This window comes from Ailuropoda melanoleuca, chromosome 10 (assembly GCF_002007445.2).
Source record: "Ailuropoda melanoleuca isolate Jingjing chromosome 10, ASM200744v2, whole genome shotgun sequence".
Taxonomy (NCBI): Eukaryota; Metazoa; Chordata; class Mammalia; order Carnivora; family Ursidae; genus Ailuropoda; species Ailuropoda melanoleuca.
The window spans coordinates 107,966,366-107,987,112 of record NC_048227.1 but is presented as its reverse complement, the minus strand read 5'-3'; the positions used below and the strand labels follow the sequence as shown (position 1 = coordinate 107,987,112).

Sequence of the window (20,747 nt, the reverse complement as noted above, 5' to 3'; positions counted from 1 at the left end):
ACGGCGGGCTGGGGGGGCCCTCGGGACGGCGGACACCTCGGGGGCGGAGTCGGCCAGTCAGAGGTGGGCCTCTGGAGTTCTGTCCATTTTCAGGGAGACGCAGGGCCTGGCGCCGGATATTTCGGAGCTGAGCATTTGTGCACGGGAGTGTGTCGTCCTCTGGCTTGGGGCGCGATGAAGCCTGCAGCCGCCCACAGCCTGCTCCTGCGCTCCCTCTGCCTGGCGCTGTGCTGCCTTGGCGGCGCGCGCGCGTCCTGGAGGAGGTGAGCCAGGGACCCCTGGGCGTTGGTGGGGCGGGTCTGAGCTTTCCCAGGGGCTGGAGGCCTGGGTCGGGGTCGCGGCCAGGCAGGTGCTCTGACACCCTCCGACATTGTAGACGCGCACACTTGGGTTCGGTGCCAGTACAACGTCAGGGATAGGGTGCTGGTTCCTCTTTTTAAGCTGCTTATGCTGGCTCTGCATCCCCCTGCTTTCCCATTCCACCTTTTCATTCAGTGTTGCTGCTGATCCGAGGTAAACAGGCGGTTTTGTGGAGGATTCTCGTTGCCCTTTTGTAGAGGAAATCAAATTTTGAGTACCAGATTTTAATTTTTTCTTCTATTTATTTTGGGTAATGATTTCGTATTTAATAAAGGTTTTCGTACTTACGTAGTAGGTAAGGGAAAAGGTGGGTTTTACTTTTTAATTAAGTGTCATTGCTGTTTTATCACTTACTTGAAAACGTAACATTATTTTTCAGCTTTCCCAGAAAGCTTATTTTCTGAAAAAGAGCTACTGTAATTAATGGATTTGTTTTTGCCATCAGGTTAAGGGTGTATCCTTGGAGAAGTACTATGGGGTTCTGGTTGAGTACCAGCTGCTGGCTTATGCAGATGTGACCTTGGGGCTCCCTGTGTGGCTTCGCTCATCTGTAAAGTGGACAAAACAGCGCCTGTCTCCTCAGCGTTGATTCCGGGCGAGGCAGAATGTGCTTAGAGCCACGCCTGGACTGTAGCACTCAGTAAATGTCAGATAAAGAGCTGACGCTGTAATATGTGGCCACCCCCCCANGAAAACGTAACATTATATTTCAGCTTTCCCAGAAAGCTTATTTTCTGAAAAAGAGCTACTGTAATTAATGGATTTGTTTTTGCCATCAGGTTAAGGGTGTATCCTTGGAGAAGTACTATGGGGTTCTGGTTGAGTACCAGCTGCTGGCTTATGCAGATGTGACCTTGGGGCTCCCTGTGTGGCTTCGCTCATCTGTAAAGTGGACAAAACAGCGCCTGTCTCCTCAGCGTTGATTCCGGGCGAGGCAGAATGTGCTTAGAGCCACGCCTGGACTGTAGCACTCAGTAAATGTCAGATAAAGAGCTGACGCTGTAATATGTGGCCACCCCCCCCATCCCCTCATAGTTCAGGCACTGATGTAGCTGGACAACCACGGTGAGCAAGGTGTGGTTTGGAGAAAACACAGCTGATTCAACCCTCCAGGACGTAAGGGTCAGCAGGTGGTTTCCCAGGCACTGGCCGGGTTGACAACTTGGTGACTCTCCTCTCTTCTCTGCCTGATGGCCTCTCTCTTTACAGCACTTTCAGCCTCTGCACTGCTTCGGGGGGCTTCTCTATACCCCCGCTGCTCTTGCCAGGTTGGGTGTGGACCTCGTGTTGTAGATGTTCTGAGTCTTGATAGATTTATGGTAAATAGCACCCTGGTGCTCTCCATCCCTGGCCGGAGCTTAATCCTGTAGCCTCAGTTTCCACCTAAACGAGGGTTTTGCACCCAGAAGAAAGCAGCTTCTGACATTTGTCCCAGCTCCAGTTATGCTGCAGCTCATCTTTTTTTTTATACTGTGTGCTACTTACAACTACGTTATCTCTAATGTGATTCTGTACTTGACTCAGCAGGACTCACCACTTTACAGAAGCCGGTGTGGGAGAACTCGCTCCTGTTTTACTATTGAATCGTTCCTTCTAAAATCTAATTTATCTTGAATTAAGTGTCTGTTTGAGTGATGTCCCTGTGTGGCTGGTGACGTTTCCCACCTGTGGAGTGTTTTCGCCAGTTATCCTCCCTGCTTCGACCTGTTCGCAGACACATCTCCACTCCCCCTCCACTCTCCCCTCCTCTCTCCCTCCACTCCCCCTCCATTCCCCCTCACCTGGAGGTCCTAGAGCCAGGAGGTTTCAGGCCATGTGGGTCATGGGGAGAACGGGCACGCTGCAGATCGAGCCTGAGGGAGCATCGTGTCTGAGGGAGCACCGAGAGGCCAAGCCCCTGCACCTTCACACCAAGGGGTATAGAGCGCTAAGCAGCTCGTGCTAGTTCAGGTCATGTTTTGTTGCCACGCGAACCACACAAAAAATTCAGGTTTGAGGGCTTTATGGGTTTCGCAAATGTGGCTAAGGGGATGACAATGCTTCTGTTTCTAAACTCGTGACCTACCCTAGGAGGAAGGCACTCAGGGTTCCTTCCCGCCTCCCTCCTGGCCTCTGCTTCCCTTCAGTGAGGTCTTCCCGGGCTTTCTGGCCTGAAATTTCAGTTCCTGTCCGCACTGCTGACATGCCTTATATTCTTTGTCACTTGTCACTGTGGGGCACCACGTGTGTTCTCTTAGCTACCGTGGTCACCATCCCCCTCCCTGGGCCACATGCTTCAAGTGGGTGGGGAGTTGGTTCCTCACTCAGGGCTGCATCCCGTTCAGTGGTAGTGCCTGGCCCATGACAATCACTCAGTGTTTGTTGAATGCGTGATGGTGTGAATGGATGGATGAATTAGTTTTTCTTTAACTTTAAAACAGTTCTTGAAACCTAAGTTCCTTGTCTTTTAGCAGCGGCAATCATGAGTGGAAAAAACTGATTATGGTTCACCACTGGCCTGTAACAGTGTGCAAGGTGAGTTTTTCTGCCTTGACTGGCCCTGTTCATCTGGTGAAGCCCCATGCAGGTTGGGTTTCTGTGCCCATGTTTCCTCGCGGGCCAGAGTGTCATTTGTAGCTGGGTATCACTGCCGCTCTGAGACCGCTCTCTCTGGGTCGAGTTTCCTGAACTTCACACCTCGTTGTCTCTTTCTGCCTCTAGTGCTGTTGCCGTGCCCTGGCTAGAGTAGTGTTGGAGGGAGGGGAATGGAGTTGTGGTGACCAGCTTTGAGTTTTGTTGGAGACCTAGCCCTCCCCCAGGCAGCCGGCATCGCAGGAGCCCTGGTTTCTGTGGGCAGGTCTGCATGTGGAGAGCCCGTCTTGGGTGATACCGGAAGATCTGCCTTCAGGGCAGGGAACAAGGTCATTTGGTGGGTGAGGCCGTTCTGTGACAAAGTGTGGGTGTGTTTCTGTGCACTGACTGTAACTGTGCATGGGAATGCATGCCAACCTTGAGCCTTCAGAAACAAGATTTAAAAAAAAACTGCTAGTGAAGTGTCATTGTTAGGGAACTAGTTTCAGTCCAGGGTACCCATGACAAGGCGTCCCAGTACCCTGGTCGCGGTGTCATTCTGAGCAGCAGGGCTATGTTGGGGCTCATTCCTCGCATGAGTGACATAGGTGTTACAGGGGCAGTGGCCGCTGTGTCTTTCTCCACGATCCTCGGTGCTCTACATGGGCCCTCAGGCACACGCCAGGGACTGACAGGTACTTGCTGGTGATTTAATGAAAGCTGGCCCTGGGCCCCAATCGTCCCCTTAAAAGCTCGTCTGAGACACCGGACGTAGGGCCAGCAGAAGACCCCCTGCTCCGGCCGTGGGTCCTGTCCTTTTTCTTCACCATCTGGGCAGCTGTGGGAAGTGGGCCCCCTGCTTGGACTGTGCTTTCCTGAGGGATGAACCTGGGGTGTCCGGAGAGGTGAAGTATATACCCCCCGCTCTGATCCTGCACTTGTCGTCCTGCTCTTCTGCTCTCTCAGTCTGGCAGGTACCTTTCTCACCTCCTCGTACCAGTCTCCTAAGCCAGAGCCTCCCTAATTTCCAGACCAACCTGGGGCAGAGCTGCCTCCCCACAAAAGGTGATCCCGACAGGAATGGCTTGAAAATCTGCCTGCCTCTCACCAGACACGCACTCCCGCTTTTCATGGGCTTATTCCCTGCGGGGGCATCGGGCATGAGTTCTGGCTTAACCTGGTCCCATAGCTGAAACATTTCTTGATAGTTGGTTGTTTTGGAAGAACTCCCAATTTAGCTAAACAATTTGGAGGTCCCTGAAGAGTATGCTACTGAGCTTTTATCTCTGTGAGTTTGTCTTTATTGTCCCACCCTCACCTTGGCGTTTTTCACTCCAGAGCACTCAGGTTTATATTCTGTAACGTTCACACTTACTGTGTCACTCACACATCCGGACTTGGCCCCTGAACCAGCTCGTTTCATGGGGACTGTGAATCCTCAAACATTTATTTTTGGTTACACAGTTAGGAAATTAACAGGCAAATAAGAGTGTTTCCAGCAGATTGACTTAATTTGAGAACACATTAAAAAAAAAAGCAAAACTCAAGTTTTTGAATGTGTTGTGTAATTGAGGATTGGGCCCCTCCTTGCAGACAGAGCGCCTGCCCCGTGCAGCTCCTCAGGGCCGCGCTGGAAGCCGCAGTAAATAGACAACGGGACGGTGATGTGCCTGTGTCTTTTCTCTGCAGGAGGTTGAACACGACTGCAGAGACCCCCCGGATTACTGGACCATCCACGGATTATGGCAAGCCCCAGCGCCGGTCACGTTTAAACAGGGAAAATCTGGCTAACCCAAAAGTAGCTTGAGGCTGGTCCTAAAAGTTACACTAGTGATTTTTGTTAGGAGTTTATTCACTAGACCAAATTCTTATTTAAAATATCTTCGCTGTTTGTAAATAACCCTAATTTTGTTGTGGGTTGGTTCTGTTTTGGTAGAACAGTGATGATTTGCCTCACATATGCCTGTAGGGACTGTGGGGCCACGCTGGGATCACTAAATGTAATCCTCCCATTTTATCCTTCTTTGGGGGCAGTAAGTAGATGCATGAAGATAAGTAAGCGCGTGTGCGCTGTACATAGGTGTACATACGTGTTACATGTGTCTACATGGTACACATGTCGCAGATGCCCAAATTCATCTTCCAGGTATTGCCTGCATTTTGTGTAGTTTCTTCTTTCCCTCTTTGTGTACGTACTTGTCATGTTGAACTGTGCACATGAGTCTGTCTGTCATGCCTCTTGTCCTGCTGCTCCCATGGGAGGAGGGGCGTTCTGGCCTCTGCGGGCACGTGCTTGTTCCTGAGGAATGGGGTTCTGTGGGCAGCAAATTAAACTGGGGCTTGGGGCCCTGGCTCCAGCCCCTCCACCACAGACTCGTCAGTGACCCCGACATTGCAGTCTCTGGGAGCTTGGCTTTCTCAGGTCATGCCGATGTTCCTGCTGCTTCAGTTGTAGCTGGAAGGACAGTGCACAGCGCTGCTCCCAGCCCAGCGGGGAACTGCACTGGTTCTGGGTGCTAGGCCAGCCTTTTGACCCTGGAGACACGTCAGGGGTCTAGGAAGTAGATTTGGCGGCCTGGGAACTCAGCTGCATCTGAAGACTGGGAGTTGACACGTCCAGAATAGACATGGGGAAGAAGGGAGGGGATCCGTGCATGGGATTTTAAGAAACCGCACCAGCTGAGCCTGGGTCCTGGGCAGGTGCGCTGTGAGCACCGTCTGTATGCTGAGTCATTGAGCCTCATCCGCCTGTAAAGAGAAGAAGTGCTGCTGCGGGTGGGGGTGGAGATTGGCCGGGGGCGGAGAATTCAGGGCGGGGCCTGACTCCCGAGCTCCCCCTATTGGCTCGTTTCATTTGCTTCCTGGGGAGAGAGTCCTGTTGCCTTACTCCTGGAAGGGTTCTTTGGTGGCCCTTACCTGAGCGTTCCTTGTTAAGTGACTCACATGGCCTTAGAGTGTCTCTGCCTTTGTTCCTTGTAGGCGTTAATGGAAGTGTTGCCTCCTGTCATTTGGAGCTCATCTCAACCAAGACTAATTTCTGTTGTTTTTTCATTTTAATTTCAAGGCCCGATAAAGCAGAAGAATGTAATGGATCATGGCCCTTTAATTTAGAAGAGATTAAGGTATACACTGTTCATTATGTCGCTCCTGCACATACCGCACTCAGGTGTCTCCTCATAAGTGTACCCTCAGCGTCATGCTTTCAGATGAGGACTCATGATCGTATTCACCAGGATTCAACCCCTGCCACTTTTTCGGATTTATGGATCCCCAAAACAGTTCCACACATTAAATCCAAACTAACCTTTCTCCCCCGCCTGGGACCCACACCACTACAGGTGAACTGTATGAAGTGACAGCAGACGAGGGTGAAGCCGACCCCGACCATCCCCCGCCAGCCCACGTTAGTCCCCGGTCCCCTGTGCCTCCGGTTAGCATTTCTAGACCACTCTGGCTCAGAAGACAGGTGCAGGGTACTATTCCTGTCCTTTCTGGCTATGGACAGGTGGGTTTCCAGGTGGGGCCTGTGAGCAGGAAGGAAGGGGTGGGCCTTCCCAGCACAAAGGCCAGTGTTACCGCATATCCCAGGAAACGGCTTTTATGAGCACTGCTGGCAGATGTTCTCTTTTGAAACACTTTGCTGTGCATCGGTTATTTGTCCGGTAACGAGAACCTGAATTTACAGGGCAGGGTCTGCCAGGTCACTGGGCCTCCTGAAAACATGAGGTAGCATCAGGATTTGCTCGAATGGGGGTCCTTCCTGGGCTATGAATATATGGCCCCCAAAAGGACAAGGTAGGAAGTTCCAAACCCTTCACACGTTCTAGTCCACATGGCATTCTTTTCTCCTCTTTCCTTCCTGTGAGGATCTTCTCTGGCATGAGCCTGGAGGCCTGAGTCTGAGGACCGTCTGTGAGAACTATTAGTGCACCCCAAAGCCTGGCAACGTCATGTTCCTCAGACACACATCCCCCTTCCCAGACTCACTTCAGCTTGCCGAATACCGCAGGGCTGCTTCTGGTTCTAGAGTCTTGTGACCCGATGGTGGAATTGCAGATGACAGCGTGCTGAGTGCCTCCAGCATTCCCATCCGAGGCAGAAAGAGCCCCGGCTGCCATGTTCGCATGAGAGCTGGCATGGGGGACGGGCCAGGCCTGGAGAGCCCGGTGGGTAGAGGCTGTGGGAGTGGAGAGCAGGAGGGGATCCCAGAAGCCGAGTGAACAGGGCTCAGTGACTCCCTGGGAGAGAGGCTTCATGCGGGGCTCTGGATAGGGGCTTTGCTGGGGGTGTCCTTCCTGACATGGGTGTGCTGGCTGGGGACTGGGCTTTGGCAAGTTTGTGGTTGACAGTCAGCTTTGGACGTGTTGGGTTTGACGTGCCCTGGAAATGTCCAGGTGGGTTACGTGTGTCTGTCACAGGAGCGGTCTGGGCTAGAGATGAACTTTGAGTGCGGTCAGTGCATAGACAGTGTGAAGCATATAGGTGTGAACACGGATGGTGTGGAAAAGCAGGAATGAGCCTGGAACAGAGATGGGGGGGCATGTGACAAAGTAGCCGGGGAGGGGAGGGGAGGAGGCAAGCCAGGAGAAGGGGGATTCGGGAAGGAGCGCTAACAGGGTTCCTAAAAGGAAGGCTGAAAATGCCCTTTCAGTCGAGCAGCCTGCCGGGCAAGGTGGGGAGGTGGCTGCAAGCTACTCTTTGTTCAGAACACAGCTGGTTTACTTGTTCTGTCCCAGAGAGCCCAATTTAGCATAGGTCCCCCACAAATGTGGCCTACTCCCCACTATGTGGGGCTGGTGGGGAGCTGAAGCCCGAGTGTGGGAGGTGCAAGATGGGAGGACATGGAGACAGTGAGGCAGACCGCTTCCTGGGAAGTTTGGCCGTGAGAGCGTGAGGACAAGGTTTCTCAGGCAGACGACACGAGGGGGGTCCAGTTGTCCAGTGACTGGCGGGTAGTGGGGGGAGTGGCCAATACGGGAAAGCGAGGTCGCCCTGAGTTTGTTTAGACACTGTTTTAACTGAACCTTGTTTCTGATCTAATGGGTTTGTAGAAACTGAAAAGTAAACCTGAACGCTGTTCAATTTAGGGCAACTATCTTCACAGTATAGGGGGGCCCAGCCCGTTCAGCCCGGATGAGCTCCTCTCTGGGGGAAGGAAAACCTAGTTTTGTGGCGTGTGTTTTAATTAGTAGATGCTACTCTTTAGAGCATTTTGAGAAACCTAAAGCAGAAAAATTAAGTGGCAGGTGCAGAGTTCCCATGTATGTCCCCCGAACACACACACCGTGTCCCCTGTGGTTGAACCGTGTATTTGTGTGGCATGCTTGTCGCAGGATCGATACTTTGTCGCAGGCGGAGACTGTGTGGTTCCTAGTAGGCTTGCTCTGTGTCAGAGTTGTATGGGTTTTGATAGATACATAATGACATGCATCCCCGTTATACCATATAGCGGAGTTCGCTGCCCTAAAATCCCTTGTTCTCCACCTATCCCCTGCCCTCCCCCAGCCCCTGACACCACTGACCCTTCACTATCTCTGTACTTTGTCTTTTCTAGAGTAGCACACATCGGGACTCACAGCCTTTTCAGATTGGCCTCTTGTGCTCAGTGATGTGCATGGAAGGCTCTTCCGTGTCCTTTCGTGGCTTGATGGCTGGTTTCTCCTTAGAGCTAACATTCCCTTTTCTGGCCGGACCACCATGTGTTGACCCACTCCCCTCTGAGCGCTCCTGTTTTCCAATGCACTTTCATGATTAGTCAGATTTCACTTTTATATGTGTTTTAAGAAACACTTCATGCAGAACAAGGACAGAATCGTTTTACTCACCTGACTTACTGATTACAGAGGTCAGTTCTCTTAATGTATTGGTTTATCAGATTTGCCTTCTAGGTGTTGAGTTGTTAGGTCCTACACAGTTGTGTTTTTTTTTTTTTTTTAACGCATAGGACCTTCTGCCCAAAATGAAGATGTACTGGCCTGATGTGATCCATCCACTAAATCACAGCCATTTCTGGTGAGTGCAGGAGCCCCATAGCCTCAGGGGGGACCGCACGGGGCTGGGGCATGGGGACAGACCACGGGGCTGCCTTTCTGAGCCACGGATGTGTGAATGATTTTTTATTTGGCGTGCCATTTTCAGGGCCTTTCTCCAATAGATAAAAAATGCGGGCAATGGGCACCTGGGTGATTCAGTCAGTTAAGCAGCTGACTCTTGATTTCAGCTCAGGTCTCGATCTCAGGGTTGTGAGTTCGAGCCCAGTGTTGGGCTCTGTGCTGGGCATGGAGCCTATTCGGAAAAGAAAAATGCAGGCAAGTGGAATTTATAGACTTGCTCTTAATCTGCTATTTCGTTCATCACTTGGTTTTAGATTCTCCTCTCCTGAGGTTTCACTAAGCATATCTAAGGAGCAGTCGCTCCAATGCCCGCGGGAGAGAATGTTTCTTAAAGGCTTTGTGCTGTTGTCACGAGATACATCAAGAAAGAAGAGGGGCTTCAGAAGATCTCGGTCTCATGCTACAACTTAGGGAGGACAGGATGAGGTCCCACCTGCAGCTCTGCCCGCAGCCTGTTCCAGAAATGTCTTTAAGTGTAGCGAGAGCTGAGCCAAGGAGAAAAATGCTGTGTTTAACTCAAGATAGCTTTTTCAGTCATTGCTTTTGAAGAAGGTAAAATTAACATTCCTTTTATTTACATTATATTAACCAAAAATAATTATTGTCTCTGCCTCACTCCAGTATGGCGGTTTATAATTCACATTGCAATTATTCAGATTTTGTCCAAAATGATTAATTCAGTTTGGAAATACTTGTGTGTAGAATATTCAGGAAAAGAATGAAGTGTAGACGGAAGCTTTCTGAAACCATGGAACGGCGCTGAGCACCCTGGGCTCCCTGGTGCTCAGGCAGACACGTGTGGCAGGGACGTGGCTCTGGGGTCCACCCCCCACTCCACCCCGCCCCCGGCTCTCCTCAACAGGAGCAGCACTCAGAGTTAGGGAGAGGAATGGCCTGGGTCCCCGGCGCACGTTCTGTGCAGCCGCGTTCCAGACAAGGCTTACCCAGTACTTGACGCCGAGTGAGCTGGAATGGGGAATGGGGAAGCAGGGAAGCCCTCTGCAGCCCTTCACAGTGCATGTAACAGTGCCGAATCTGTGCAGAGTATGCCAAGTACGGTTTTCCCACTTGTTCCAGTGTTCCATGACATAGTCAGTCATGTTGTTGTTGCCAGGTGACTTAACAATAAATCAACAGATATCCATAAAGAAGGCGGCCTGAGCTGGTCCTTGAACGTAATCCAGGTAGTGCGGGCAGAGCACATGTGTGTGTGTGTGCTCTCGTAAAGGCAGAATGATGCTTTTTCAGGTTGAATAGTAAGTGGCATATCTAAAAACTTTTGTTCTAAATGCAGAGATGAATATCCCACTCTCGTTAGTATTTATGCGACTAGAGCCCGAGTACGGGGCAGCTGCTGTCACTGGCCCCCTGCGTGTGGCATTGGGTCATGCTTCACTGTTGCCCAAATTCCCTTGGCTGTGTGAGTTTCTAGAGGGTCCCAGAGGCACTTCGTCCTGTCTACCTCGGCTTTGTCGTTGGAGGCTGGAGGTGGAGGAGGGCTCCTGTCTGAAAACTGTCCTCTTTCATCCCAAATAGGAATCAGGTTTGCAGAGTACATGGTCTTGGTATTATTCATGCTTGAGATAATTCTCTAAGATTAAATCTGTTCATAGAATTGGCCATACTGAAAAACGCCATGGACATAGCTCTCTGCAAAGTAGGATTTCTATTTGTTTTTTGATGCTTGTTTGAAAAAGAATGAGAGTTGGGTGAGGCCCAGTTTGGTGAGCAGCCTCACTGTGGAAGGTGTCCTGGGCCTTAACATCGCCTCTCATCCTGGAGGGCGGCCCCCGGGTCTGCTCGTGGGCCCTGTTGGCGGGTGAGAGGGCCACATGATGGTCACTTCTGCCTGGTAACTGACCATTTCATGTTAAATGAAAAATGTCCAGTTCCATAGGATGTGGGACTCAATGTTGGACGTATGCTAACAGTGCGCTAATAGGTTCTGATCCTTAAGTTAAACTTGATCCAAATGTAATAAATACTCTCCCAGGAAGCACGAGTGGGAGAAGCATGGCACCTGTGCTGCCCAGGTAGACACCCTCAACTCGGAGAAGAAATACTTCGGTCGAAGCCTGGATCTGTACCAGCAGCTGGAGCTTAACAGGTAGGGCGCCCTCTGCGGCCTGGTCCTCACAGGCAGCGGAACCGTCCTGGGGAATCCTAGCATCTCCCACCCAGCCTTCCAGATCAGTCTGGGCCGTGGTCACGTAGAACAGCCTTGGAGACATAGGTCCCTCTCTGGGCTTGGACGCCATCGGACGGTGAGTTGGCCCGAGGAAACAAGGCTGGCCAGGGCATGCGTCTTTCAGCCGGGATTTCTGACGGAAGTCTGTTGCGTTAACATGACAGGTTTTGTAAAGACCGCGTGTCACTCAGTGTTTGGATCTCTGCTCGAGTGCTTCTAGCACAAGCAGGAGGAGGTGGTGGGCAGGGTCCTCAGAGCCTAGAAATTACCCAGACCTCATAAAGACCACCTCCAGATGGCCCTGCGGAGGGTCAGGGCCCCACCTGCTCATCAGGCCCGCCCGTGACCCGAGCTGGGGGCGAGGCTGGCTGTCTACTGAGCATTTCTGGTGACCAGGCGTGTGAGGAATTCTTGGTCTTCTTCATCTCAGTGGTCACATAATAAACCCGTGACCTCGTGTTAAAAGACCAGGACGGGAAATTAGACAGTTTGCTTCAGTTAGAACAAGTCAGAATCCTATCACGCGCCTTTGCTCTTCACCTGTGTTTAAGCTTGCGAATCACATCTGCTTAGCAGACGCCTAAGCCCGCGCGGGTTCTCTGCACGTGCGCACTACTCCCCTGGCGTACAGAGGCACGGCCGCCCCCGTTTCTCTGGGATTGGGGTGGGGTGGGTGCAGTGCTGGCACGGGAGGGGCGAGCGCCTGTGGGGAGAACAAGATGCCCTGAACTGCGCCCTGCGAACGAGGCCTCAGAGCCATGTGTGCCTTGGATCCTGCGGCTGACGCTGGCCAGCTGTGCTATGTATCCAGTTTCTAGTCTTTGGGTCTTACTTCCGTGCTGGACGATGCCGGAAGATGCCGGAGGGGTCACCTCAGGTTCCAACGCCCTCCCGCTCTCGGACCCGCAGGACTAAGGACCGCCGCTCGGGGGGTACACAGGGCCACGCGGGCCGGCTCCCGCACGCCGGGCTTCTCTGCAGGCTCTCCTCGCAGAAGGAGCAAGACCTTTGGGAACGTTTCCTCACCCCAGAAGTGTAGGCGACACCCAGTTCCGACGTCCTGGTGAGAGGTAACTGGGAGAGTTTCCGCGGAGCACACGGGCGGCGCAGGATCCATCCGTGATCCCTCTGCAGAGAGGAGGCGGCCCCAGGTTTTCCTGACGCACGAGCCACGTGGGGTCCGGCTCACTCCCCAGGTCCGGTTTGCTGAATCGGGTGGGGAAAGGACAAGGAATGGGGACTGCTGAAAAGCTTTTTATAAAACATCTAAATAATCTGTCCCTTCATCCGACAACTATTTATTAAGTGCCTCCTGTTTACACTTTTTGAATCTCTGCAGCGGTACGTGTGTACACGCCTGTGCAGGATCCCCAGTCGTGGGGCCGCTGCAGCATCAGAAAGGCCTTGGCCATTGGTGGGGGTGCCTGCTTATTCTCTCCTGCAGAAATCCTGCAGAAATGCGCGCTCAGGGCCTGCTGAGCACAACGTGTGCTGAAGTGTAATGTCCGTTAGACTACATGGGAATAGAGTTGTAGAGAAATCATACTCTTTCCCAGTTCCTCCACAGAAAAGCTAAAATCTCAGTACTTGAAAAATCAGGAAGTCAAAACATAAAATCCCTTGTATTTTTCTCTGTATTATAAACCGTTACCACAGATTATCTTTTTCTCAGAGGGAAGCCTGTCATATTATCAAAAACCAGCAGTGTTTTATTCACTTTATCATATGAAGGTAGCAAACCAGAAAAAATGCAAAATATCGTGAACCGAAGATCTTGGATAACGCACACAGGCCAGGGAATTAATGCCAAACTAATCTTAATGCCGTAGAAAACAGTACAGATTAATCTGGGCTGAATGCCAGGCTTCCCCAAATATTTCTCTCTGTCTGCCTCAATTCCTTGGTGACCTGACTCTTCAGGATTGCTGCCCGGTAGAAATATAAAGCAAACCACATGCGTAGCTTAGAATTTCCTAGTACTTCATTAAAAAGAGCAAAAAGAAACCAATGAAATTGATTTTATATTATTTAGCCCAATATACCCAAAATATTACAACATGAAATAAATATTTAAAAATTTGTGAATTTTGCATTTCTGGAGCCAGAGCCTTTGAAACCTGGTGTTTACGCAGCACAGACAGTGTGAGGGCAGGAGCGGGCATGATTATTTCTAGGCTCCGAGGACCCTTGCCCACCACCTCCTCCTGCCTGGGCCAGGAGCGCTACCGCAGAGATGCAGACACTTGGTGGTGTGCAGTCTTTACAGTCTGTCTTGTTAACGCCATACATGCTGTTGCCAGAAATCACGGCTGGAGGAGGCGTGCCCTGGTCAGTCTGGTTTTCCTCTGGCAGACTCCTCTGACGAAGTCCATGGCCAGAGAGGCAGCCCGGGTCTCTGTCTGCTCCGGGTGGTCGTAGCCCGGATAATCCAGGGAGGCGTGATGGGGGCTCGAGTGTTGTTTTGGGACTATTAATCTGAGGCTTGCTTATATTGTGCTCCATGATTTAACAGGTACATTAGTCATACGGTATTTTGATGATAGCTGGTCAAAACCATATGCTTTAGGAAATGATTCAAGTCTGTGGGTGTTGAATATATTTAAGGATTTGACCAAGTGTGGTTTTCTAGGATAAGCCTGGAATCCAAAATCAGTTGCTAACTATCTTTTGAAATAGGCTTTGCAAATAGGTGGTAACGTGTGTGCCAACTCCAGTGGGTACCGGCCGTCTGGCCACTGGTGGGAAGGGTCCAGGTACTGGAGAGAGAACTCAGATCAGCAGTGTGCGTGCTGTGGCGGAGGGGTGGTCGGGGAAGCCCCAGCACCATTTATATGCTGTCCTTCCTCACAGATTTATTGTCCAAAGCAATAGAAAATAAGTGCTTTCTTCTTAAGAGTGTCTTCATTTTTATTAGGAACTGTGATGTTCAAAAAGAACAAGAGAGGAAAGTGTACGTTATTATACAGCTGATTTTTTTTTTAATTTAAATTTTAGCATGCTCCAAAAGTTGGGAATAAAGCCATCTATCAATTACTACCAGGTAAGTCTTGCTTTAGCTTCGTAACATGTGTCTGCTCCCTGAGGACGCTTAGCGTCCACCCACGGTCACTGCGGCCCGAGTGCCACACTTGGGTTTAAAGTGACTCCAACAAGCCCCCTCCTGTTTGACTATTTTGTTTCCAAATGGATTATATTTAAGTCTTGTTTCCTGGTGCACATCGTGTGTGAACGGAAAGCTGTGTAAACTGCTGATTTTTGAAGCCTAGATTCACGGTCCCTCCGTGAGAAGTGTGTTCCAGGCTCGCACAGGGCAGGGGAGTAGGCGATTTGAGAAGCACATTCCGTTTTAGAATATTTTGTTTGAAGAAGCCTAAGATTCATTTTTGTTTTCATGATAAAACTAGAGAAATTTAAACAGACCAGATCTTACTGTCTGGTAAGTATATGCAAAAGATAATTGTTTTCCACCCAGGATAGCCTGTTTTTTTAAACGGAGTCTTACTGGCTCATGGCCAGGCCGGTTCTTTTACCATCCCCCACCGTCACCTTCCGTGGGCAGGTGTCCCATGGGAAGACACCAGGTGACCCCCGGAGCCTGAGGTACTTCCTCTGGTCCTTTTCACAGTCAGCTTGCTGACTCCTGCTTTAGAGAACCTGATATGTTCTTGATATATTGATATAGGCTGATTTAATCTCCTGAGATTAAAAAAAGATTTTAAGTTACTGATTTTAGCAGTCCCTGGTTTCCAGTCTCCTGGCTGCACACGGAGCCGCCATTTAGGTCTCTTGACTGTGAAATCAGTCGGCATTTCTGTGCTCTGTGGTCTGTGCTCCGCTGTGCAGCCGGTTTCCTCTTGATCTGTTTTCCTCCCTGCAGCGAGAGTGGGGCTGGGAGGGAACAGTGACCCTGGGAACACAGTGTCCACTGCCCTGGGAGAGAGGGTTTGCAGGGCCCCCTCGGTCCTCGGGGTTCACGTTCAAGCAGGTAGAGGAACCGTGTTTTCATTTTTGCCCAGAATGTGTCTATTTCCGTGAGAGTAAAGGCACCAAGGACAACAAATGGTTTGCGCTCCCTGCTGGTGCTGCAGGTGCCTCGTTAGGTTCAGAGGCAGCAAGATGTGAGCTCACGCAGGAGTCCTGGCCGGGGGAGGTTGGTTTGCCTTAGTGCACGCAGCAGCCAGGCTCTGGGTGGGGATAGAAGCGCAGGGCAGGGGCGAGAATGGAGACAGTGGGGCATGTGCGGGGCCGCTGTGGTCTCAGCGTGGAGCCCAGGTGGGCGACAGCCTCTCCCCGGGGCGCCTCCAGGTCTTGTCTGCGAGCCCGTGTGCCCGGAGGCCTGCGCGCTGTGGTCAGCTGTGCGTGTCTGTGAGCTTGGAGCCGGAGCGTCCCGTGTGCGTGGGGCAGAGCCCTTACACCACCTCTGCCCAAGTATTTCTAATGCATTTCTTTCATTTCAGATTTCAGATATTAAAGATGCCCTTGCCAGCATATACGGAGTCATACCTAAAGTCCAGTGTCTTCCACCAAAGCAGGTCAGATGTGCTGTGCTATTTTTGTTGCTCTGTCTGTCTTTATCAAGAAGACAGGCTCAATGTTTTCAGCATCTGTGTGCCTACCATAGAGTTCCCAGGGGCAGAGATGTGTGTGTGCATGTGTGTGGGAGTGTGTGCGTACGGGCATATGCTGTGCGTGCTTGAAGATCTCAGATGGTTAAACACGGATTCAGAGGGACACACGCACCCCTCTGTTTACAGCTGCATCTACAATAGCCAAACCATGGAAGCAGCCCAGGTTTCCATCGACTGGGAGATGGATGAAGATGTGGGCTATATATACACGATGGACTATCACTCAGCCATCCAGAAGAATGAAATCTTGCCATTTGCAGTGATATGGATGGAGCTAGAGAGTATAATGCTAAGCGAAATAAGTCAGAGAAAGACAAGTACCATATGCTTTCACTCCTTTGTGGAATTTAAGAAACAAAACAAATGGAAAGACAAGGGGGGGAAAGGGAGATGAGAGAAACCAGGAAACAGACTCTTGACTCTATAGAGAACACATGCTGGTTACAGAGGGGAGGTGGGTGGGGAGATGGGGGAGACGGACGGGGACGAAGGAGGGCACTTGTGATGAGCACTGGGTGATGCTTGGAAGTGAGGAATCACTATCTTGTACGCCTGACACTAATACAGCACTGTATGTTAACTGTATTGGACTTTAAGAAAATTTCTACACACACACACACACACACACACACACACACTCACACTCTCACACTGTTCTTCGATGCCGTGCTCGAGTAGGGTTTGTTTTCTGGAGACCTGGCCCCAGCGGGAACACACCTGCTCTGGCAGGTGGGGTAGGAGCAGGAGGCAGGAGGCGGGTGTACGAAACATTCTAAGTTAGCGATTGTCTCGGGCTTTACATTGTTAGTCGTAGTCATTTTAGCCGTAGATACTTGTCTAGTTTCTAGATGGACTATAATTTCTTTTGTCAGCTTTGACGAAGACTTAAATTTGAGCAGTAGGGTACTTTTGACCCATTTGTTCTGCGGAACTTCTTCTCCCGATGCCGTGATGCATATACCGCGTGTGCAGAGGGGCATGTGTCTAAGGTGGCGGTGTCCGCTCATGCGGGGCCACCAGGCTGGCCCCGGGGACGTCTGGGGGGTGACTGGGCAGCGAGCTCTGCGGCCCCCTGCCGGTCGCTGTTGGAGAGAGGGGCTCGTTGCTGGCCCCTGGCGTCTGCCCTTGTCCCTTCAGGTTCTGGGATTTGATGACCCCGAGCAGGTGATCCTCCGAGACCTCGATGTTCAGGCGCCTCTCATTTTCCGTGTTCAGGGTGAGGAGGTGCAGACGATCGGTCAGATCGAGCTGTGCTTCACCAAGGAGCTGCAGCTACGGAACTGCACGGAGCCCGGGGAGCCCAGGGAGCCCAGGGGGGCCTGGGGCCCGGGGCTGGAGGTGTGCGAGGACGGCCCGGCCTTCTACCCCCCGCCACAGCGGACCGCTCACTGACGCCCACAGGCCACGGGATGTTGTTTTGAAAAGCCAGAGAGAGTCCCAACCCGCTGCTTGTCGGAAAGCGGCTGCCAGGTGACACGTTCGTTTCCCAGTGTCTTTACTGGAAGGCTGCTGTGTTTAACGCTCCCCTTTGCGCCTGCGAGCTGACTCTGCGGTGCCTGTGACTCCGGGTTGGGTGTGGGTACACTGAGAAAAAGGTCTGCCGCGCCTCAGTAGAGGCTTTGTGGTTGCAATAAAGGAAACAGATTTTCTTCTTTCTCCTTAATGAAGCTCTTTGGGTCTTAGACACGGTGGGCGCCCTTGGAGGTGGGCTCACGGTGAGCATTCAGAACAGCTCTTGCCTGTCCCTCTAAGTGGGCGGCCTTCTTGGCGTGGGGTCGCGCGGGGCCTGTTCTCAAGCCGGGATCAGGCCAGCAGCGGGTGGCCATCTCCACCTCCTAGCTCACAGTGGGCTCACCCGCGTCTGCTCAGTGGCCTGGCGCTGGCAGGCGAGATGTTCCGAGGGGCTGCAGGGGACATGGCAGCCGGCGTCCCCACCCAGTCAGGTGCTGCTGAAGATCCACTCAGACCGCCTGGGTTCCTCTGTGTGAGGATCTAGCCCAGCCACAGCCGTGTGGGGCCATTGGTGAGTCTGGACTCAGAAGCGCGGTGACGCGGCGTAGCCCTGGAGACTGTGCCCCGTCCCTGGGGACCGCGCCCTTCCATGTGCGCAGGGCGACACGGCTCCTCCCGCCGATGGGCAGGCCCCGCACCTGCTGCACGACGGCTGCGTTTGTGAAGTGGACTGCCCGAGCTCTGTAAAACCCTCTTAACGTGACTTCTCCTTGGTCTCTGTCCTTTTGAAATGTGTTTGGCTATGGGGGTTAAAATAGGACCCATCTGTTTGTCTTAATCAGGTTGATACCGTCCAAGTTCTTTTATTTAATCAAACACTTGAAAATAGAATTGACTCTGTGCCAGGCCTTGTGTTAAGTACTTCGTAACATTAACTTAATCCTAAGAGCAACCATATTTTCAAAATAACCCTGTCTTTCACAAAAAACCTATTGAGTTGAATGGCTGTAAAAGGTCATGCTGTGAGGAAAAACTGATGTTTCATGTTTTAGGGTTAGTGTTAGTGAACAGGTAGGTGTGATTGATTCCAACAGCAAGACGATTTTCTTAGAGATGCTGAATTTCTCATCACAGCAAGTCCTAATTTTTTTCCCCGCAGGGTGAATCTGTAAGGCTGTGTGTGTTCTAGGGCTGCCATAACAAAGGACCACACACTGAGTGGTTTAAAACAACAGAAATTTATTCCTTTATGGTCCTGAAGGCCTTACATCTGTGACCAAGGTGTGGGCAGGGCCATGCTCACTCTGAACACTCACGGGGAGAATCCTCCTTGGTCTCTTCCAGCTCTGGCAGTCCCCCACTCATGGAGGATTCTGTTCAGCCCCTGCCTTTGCCCTCCTGTGGCTTCCCCCCGTGTGTCTGCCTTTGTCAGATCTCCCTCTCCTTAGAACGACACCAGTCATACTGGACTAGAGCCACCTGAACAATCTCGTTTTAACTTGATTACATCTGCAAAGACCCTATTTCCATATAATGTTATATTCACGGGTCCTGGGGATTAGAACCCACAACACAGACACAGACAAGACCGGTCTGGCTGCTGGTCTTCGTGTTCCGTATAGTAGGGCTTCAGTGCTGTGATGCCGTTACTGCAAGGAGGAGCCCACTGGAAAACGATCCTCCTGCAAAAAGGAGGAAAATAGGAATTGTCGGAGAGGAGATCTCTGAAGGACCTCAAAGCACTTAAAGCCCACACCGTGAAGGTGGCTTACTTGATCGGGGCTGAAGTGATTTTTTAAAACAAGATTGAGGTTATCCTTTGTAACGTGCCTTACTGGTAATGCACAAAGACCGCAGTGAGAAACACCAAATAGCTTCTCAGCAGGTACGATCAGGATGTGAACAGTTCCAGCCAACTGGAACTTTGAGTACCGTGTTGGGGGCCAAGGGCAGGCTGCCCCCAGATAGGTCACTTTGGCATGAAGATTATTTTGAGTTATAAAGTAATCAAAACCCAGATTTGGGAAAAGCTCTTTACCTCCCCCTCAGTGGCCAAAAAAAGAATTCAGATAGGGGCCCTGCTCCAGGAAGAGAGCTGTCTCCATATGAACTAGGGGTGGGAGATGGGGAGGAGGCGCCCAGTGCCCTGTTTGATCAGAGTCTCCTGGTCCCAGGGGGTCTGTGCAGCCCAGCAAACATTGCCAAACATGTACTCGTTCTCCTCTTCCTGTGAATTGCATTTCTTTCCTGGAAGTCCCAGTCCCCTGCCCTCTTCTTAGTTCAGGATGACACATACACCTCATTTTGCTGGTCTCTGGAATTTCTAGGTCTGTGTGGATTTCCTGTGTGTACACTATTAAATCTGATTTTCTCCTGTTACTCCGTCTCATGTCAACTTGATTCTTAGTTCAGCTAGAAGGACCTTTGAAGGGGATAGGAATTCTTGCTCCTGGACAGCTGACAGATGCATAAATAAACTTCTGGAAGATAGAGAAGGGCACGCACGAACAGCCAGACCCTGGCAACAGGAGATGAGAGAGGACATGATAATTGAGAGGGGCCATGAAGGTTAGTTCTGTGGAGAAGGTTTGCCAGGATATGTCTCAGCGGATCATTCTGGATCAATTTCTCCTGGTACCCAGTGGGTCCTTTCAGTTACGTAGATTCACATCTTTTATCTCTGGAATGTCTTCAAGGGTTATAATTTTATTTTTTTAACTTTATTTTTTGAGAGCAAGAGAGCGACCTTGGGGAGAGGGACAGAGGGAAAGAGAACCTAAAGCAGACTCCATGCCCAGTGTGGAGCTGGACGCAGGACTGGATCTCACGACCCTGAGATCATGACCTGAGCCCAGATCAAGTCAGATGCTTAACCTACTGAGCCACCCAGGCACCCCTGTAAATTTTATTTTCTTTTTTAAAAGATTATTTTAAATAGAAAAAGAGAGAAAGCATGTGCACAAAATTGTGGGAGGGAGGGAATCTCCCACAGAGAGAATCTCAAGCAGAGTCCCCACTGAGCCTGGAGATACGGGGCACCGTCTGACAACCCTGAGATCATGACCTGAGCTGAAATCAAGAGTTGGACGGTCACCCCACTGACAGCTACACAGCACCCCATCAAGGCTTATATTTTTAAAGGGTAGTTTTGTTCCATTGTTACAGTTTTCTTCTTCAAGGACACCATTTATACACTGTAAAGTCTTAAACTTCCTTATAATTTACAGCCCATTTGATGAGGTTTTGGAGCGGTGTTGGGGTCTGGAGCCAGCAGCCAAGAAAGAATTCTTGAGACGTGTTTGGTGCAGAAAGGTGGTTTTATTAAAGCACTGGGCAGACCCGTGGGCCGAAAGAGCTGCTGCCCCTGGGGTTGTGAGGAGCAACTGATGATGGACTTTGGGGTTGGGGGAGGTCAAGACAAAGGGAAGTTCCAAAGGGACTTGGATCTGCTGAAGA

At 51.1% G+C, this 20,747-nt stretch overlaps 1 protein-coding gene across 7 annotated transcripts in view; it reads left to right on the top strand.

The window, feature by feature from the left end:
• Nucleotides 1-17,502, top strand: part of RNASET2 (ribonuclease T2) — an 18,265-nt gene extending 763 nt beyond the window's left edge. For 3 of the 7 annotated variants that reach the window (XM_034669436.1, XM_034669431.1, XM_034669433.1), the window contains exons 2-10: nucleotides 94-263; nucleotides 2,811-2,874; nucleotides 4,600-4,655; nucleotides 5,975-6,032; nucleotides 8,855-8,922; nucleotides 11,017-11,130; nucleotides 14,206-14,251; nucleotides 15,669-15,743; nucleotides 17,055-17,502. In XM_034669436.1, the coding sequence (XP_034525327.1) occupies nucleotides 175-263; nucleotides 2,811-2,874; nucleotides 4,600-4,655; nucleotides 5,975-6,032; nucleotides 8,855-8,922; nucleotides 11,017-11,130; nucleotides 14,206-14,251; nucleotides 15,669-15,743; nucleotides 17,055-17,231 (747 nt within the window). In that variant the 5' untranslated portion in view covers nucleotides 94-174 and the 3' untranslated portion in view covers nucleotides 17,232-17,502. Of the gene's footprint in view, nucleotides 1-93; nucleotides 264-2,810; nucleotides 2,875-4,599; nucleotides 4,656-5,974; nucleotides 6,033-8,854; nucleotides 8,923-11,016; nucleotides 11,131-14,205; nucleotides 14,252-15,668; nucleotides 15,744-15,965; nucleotides 16,186-17,054 lie in introns of those variants that run through there. The other 4 variants (XM_034669432.1, XM_034669437.1, XM_034669435.1 and 1 more) reach the window with 4 other exon arrangements.
• Nucleotides 17,503-20,747: the final 3,245 nt, after the last annotated feature.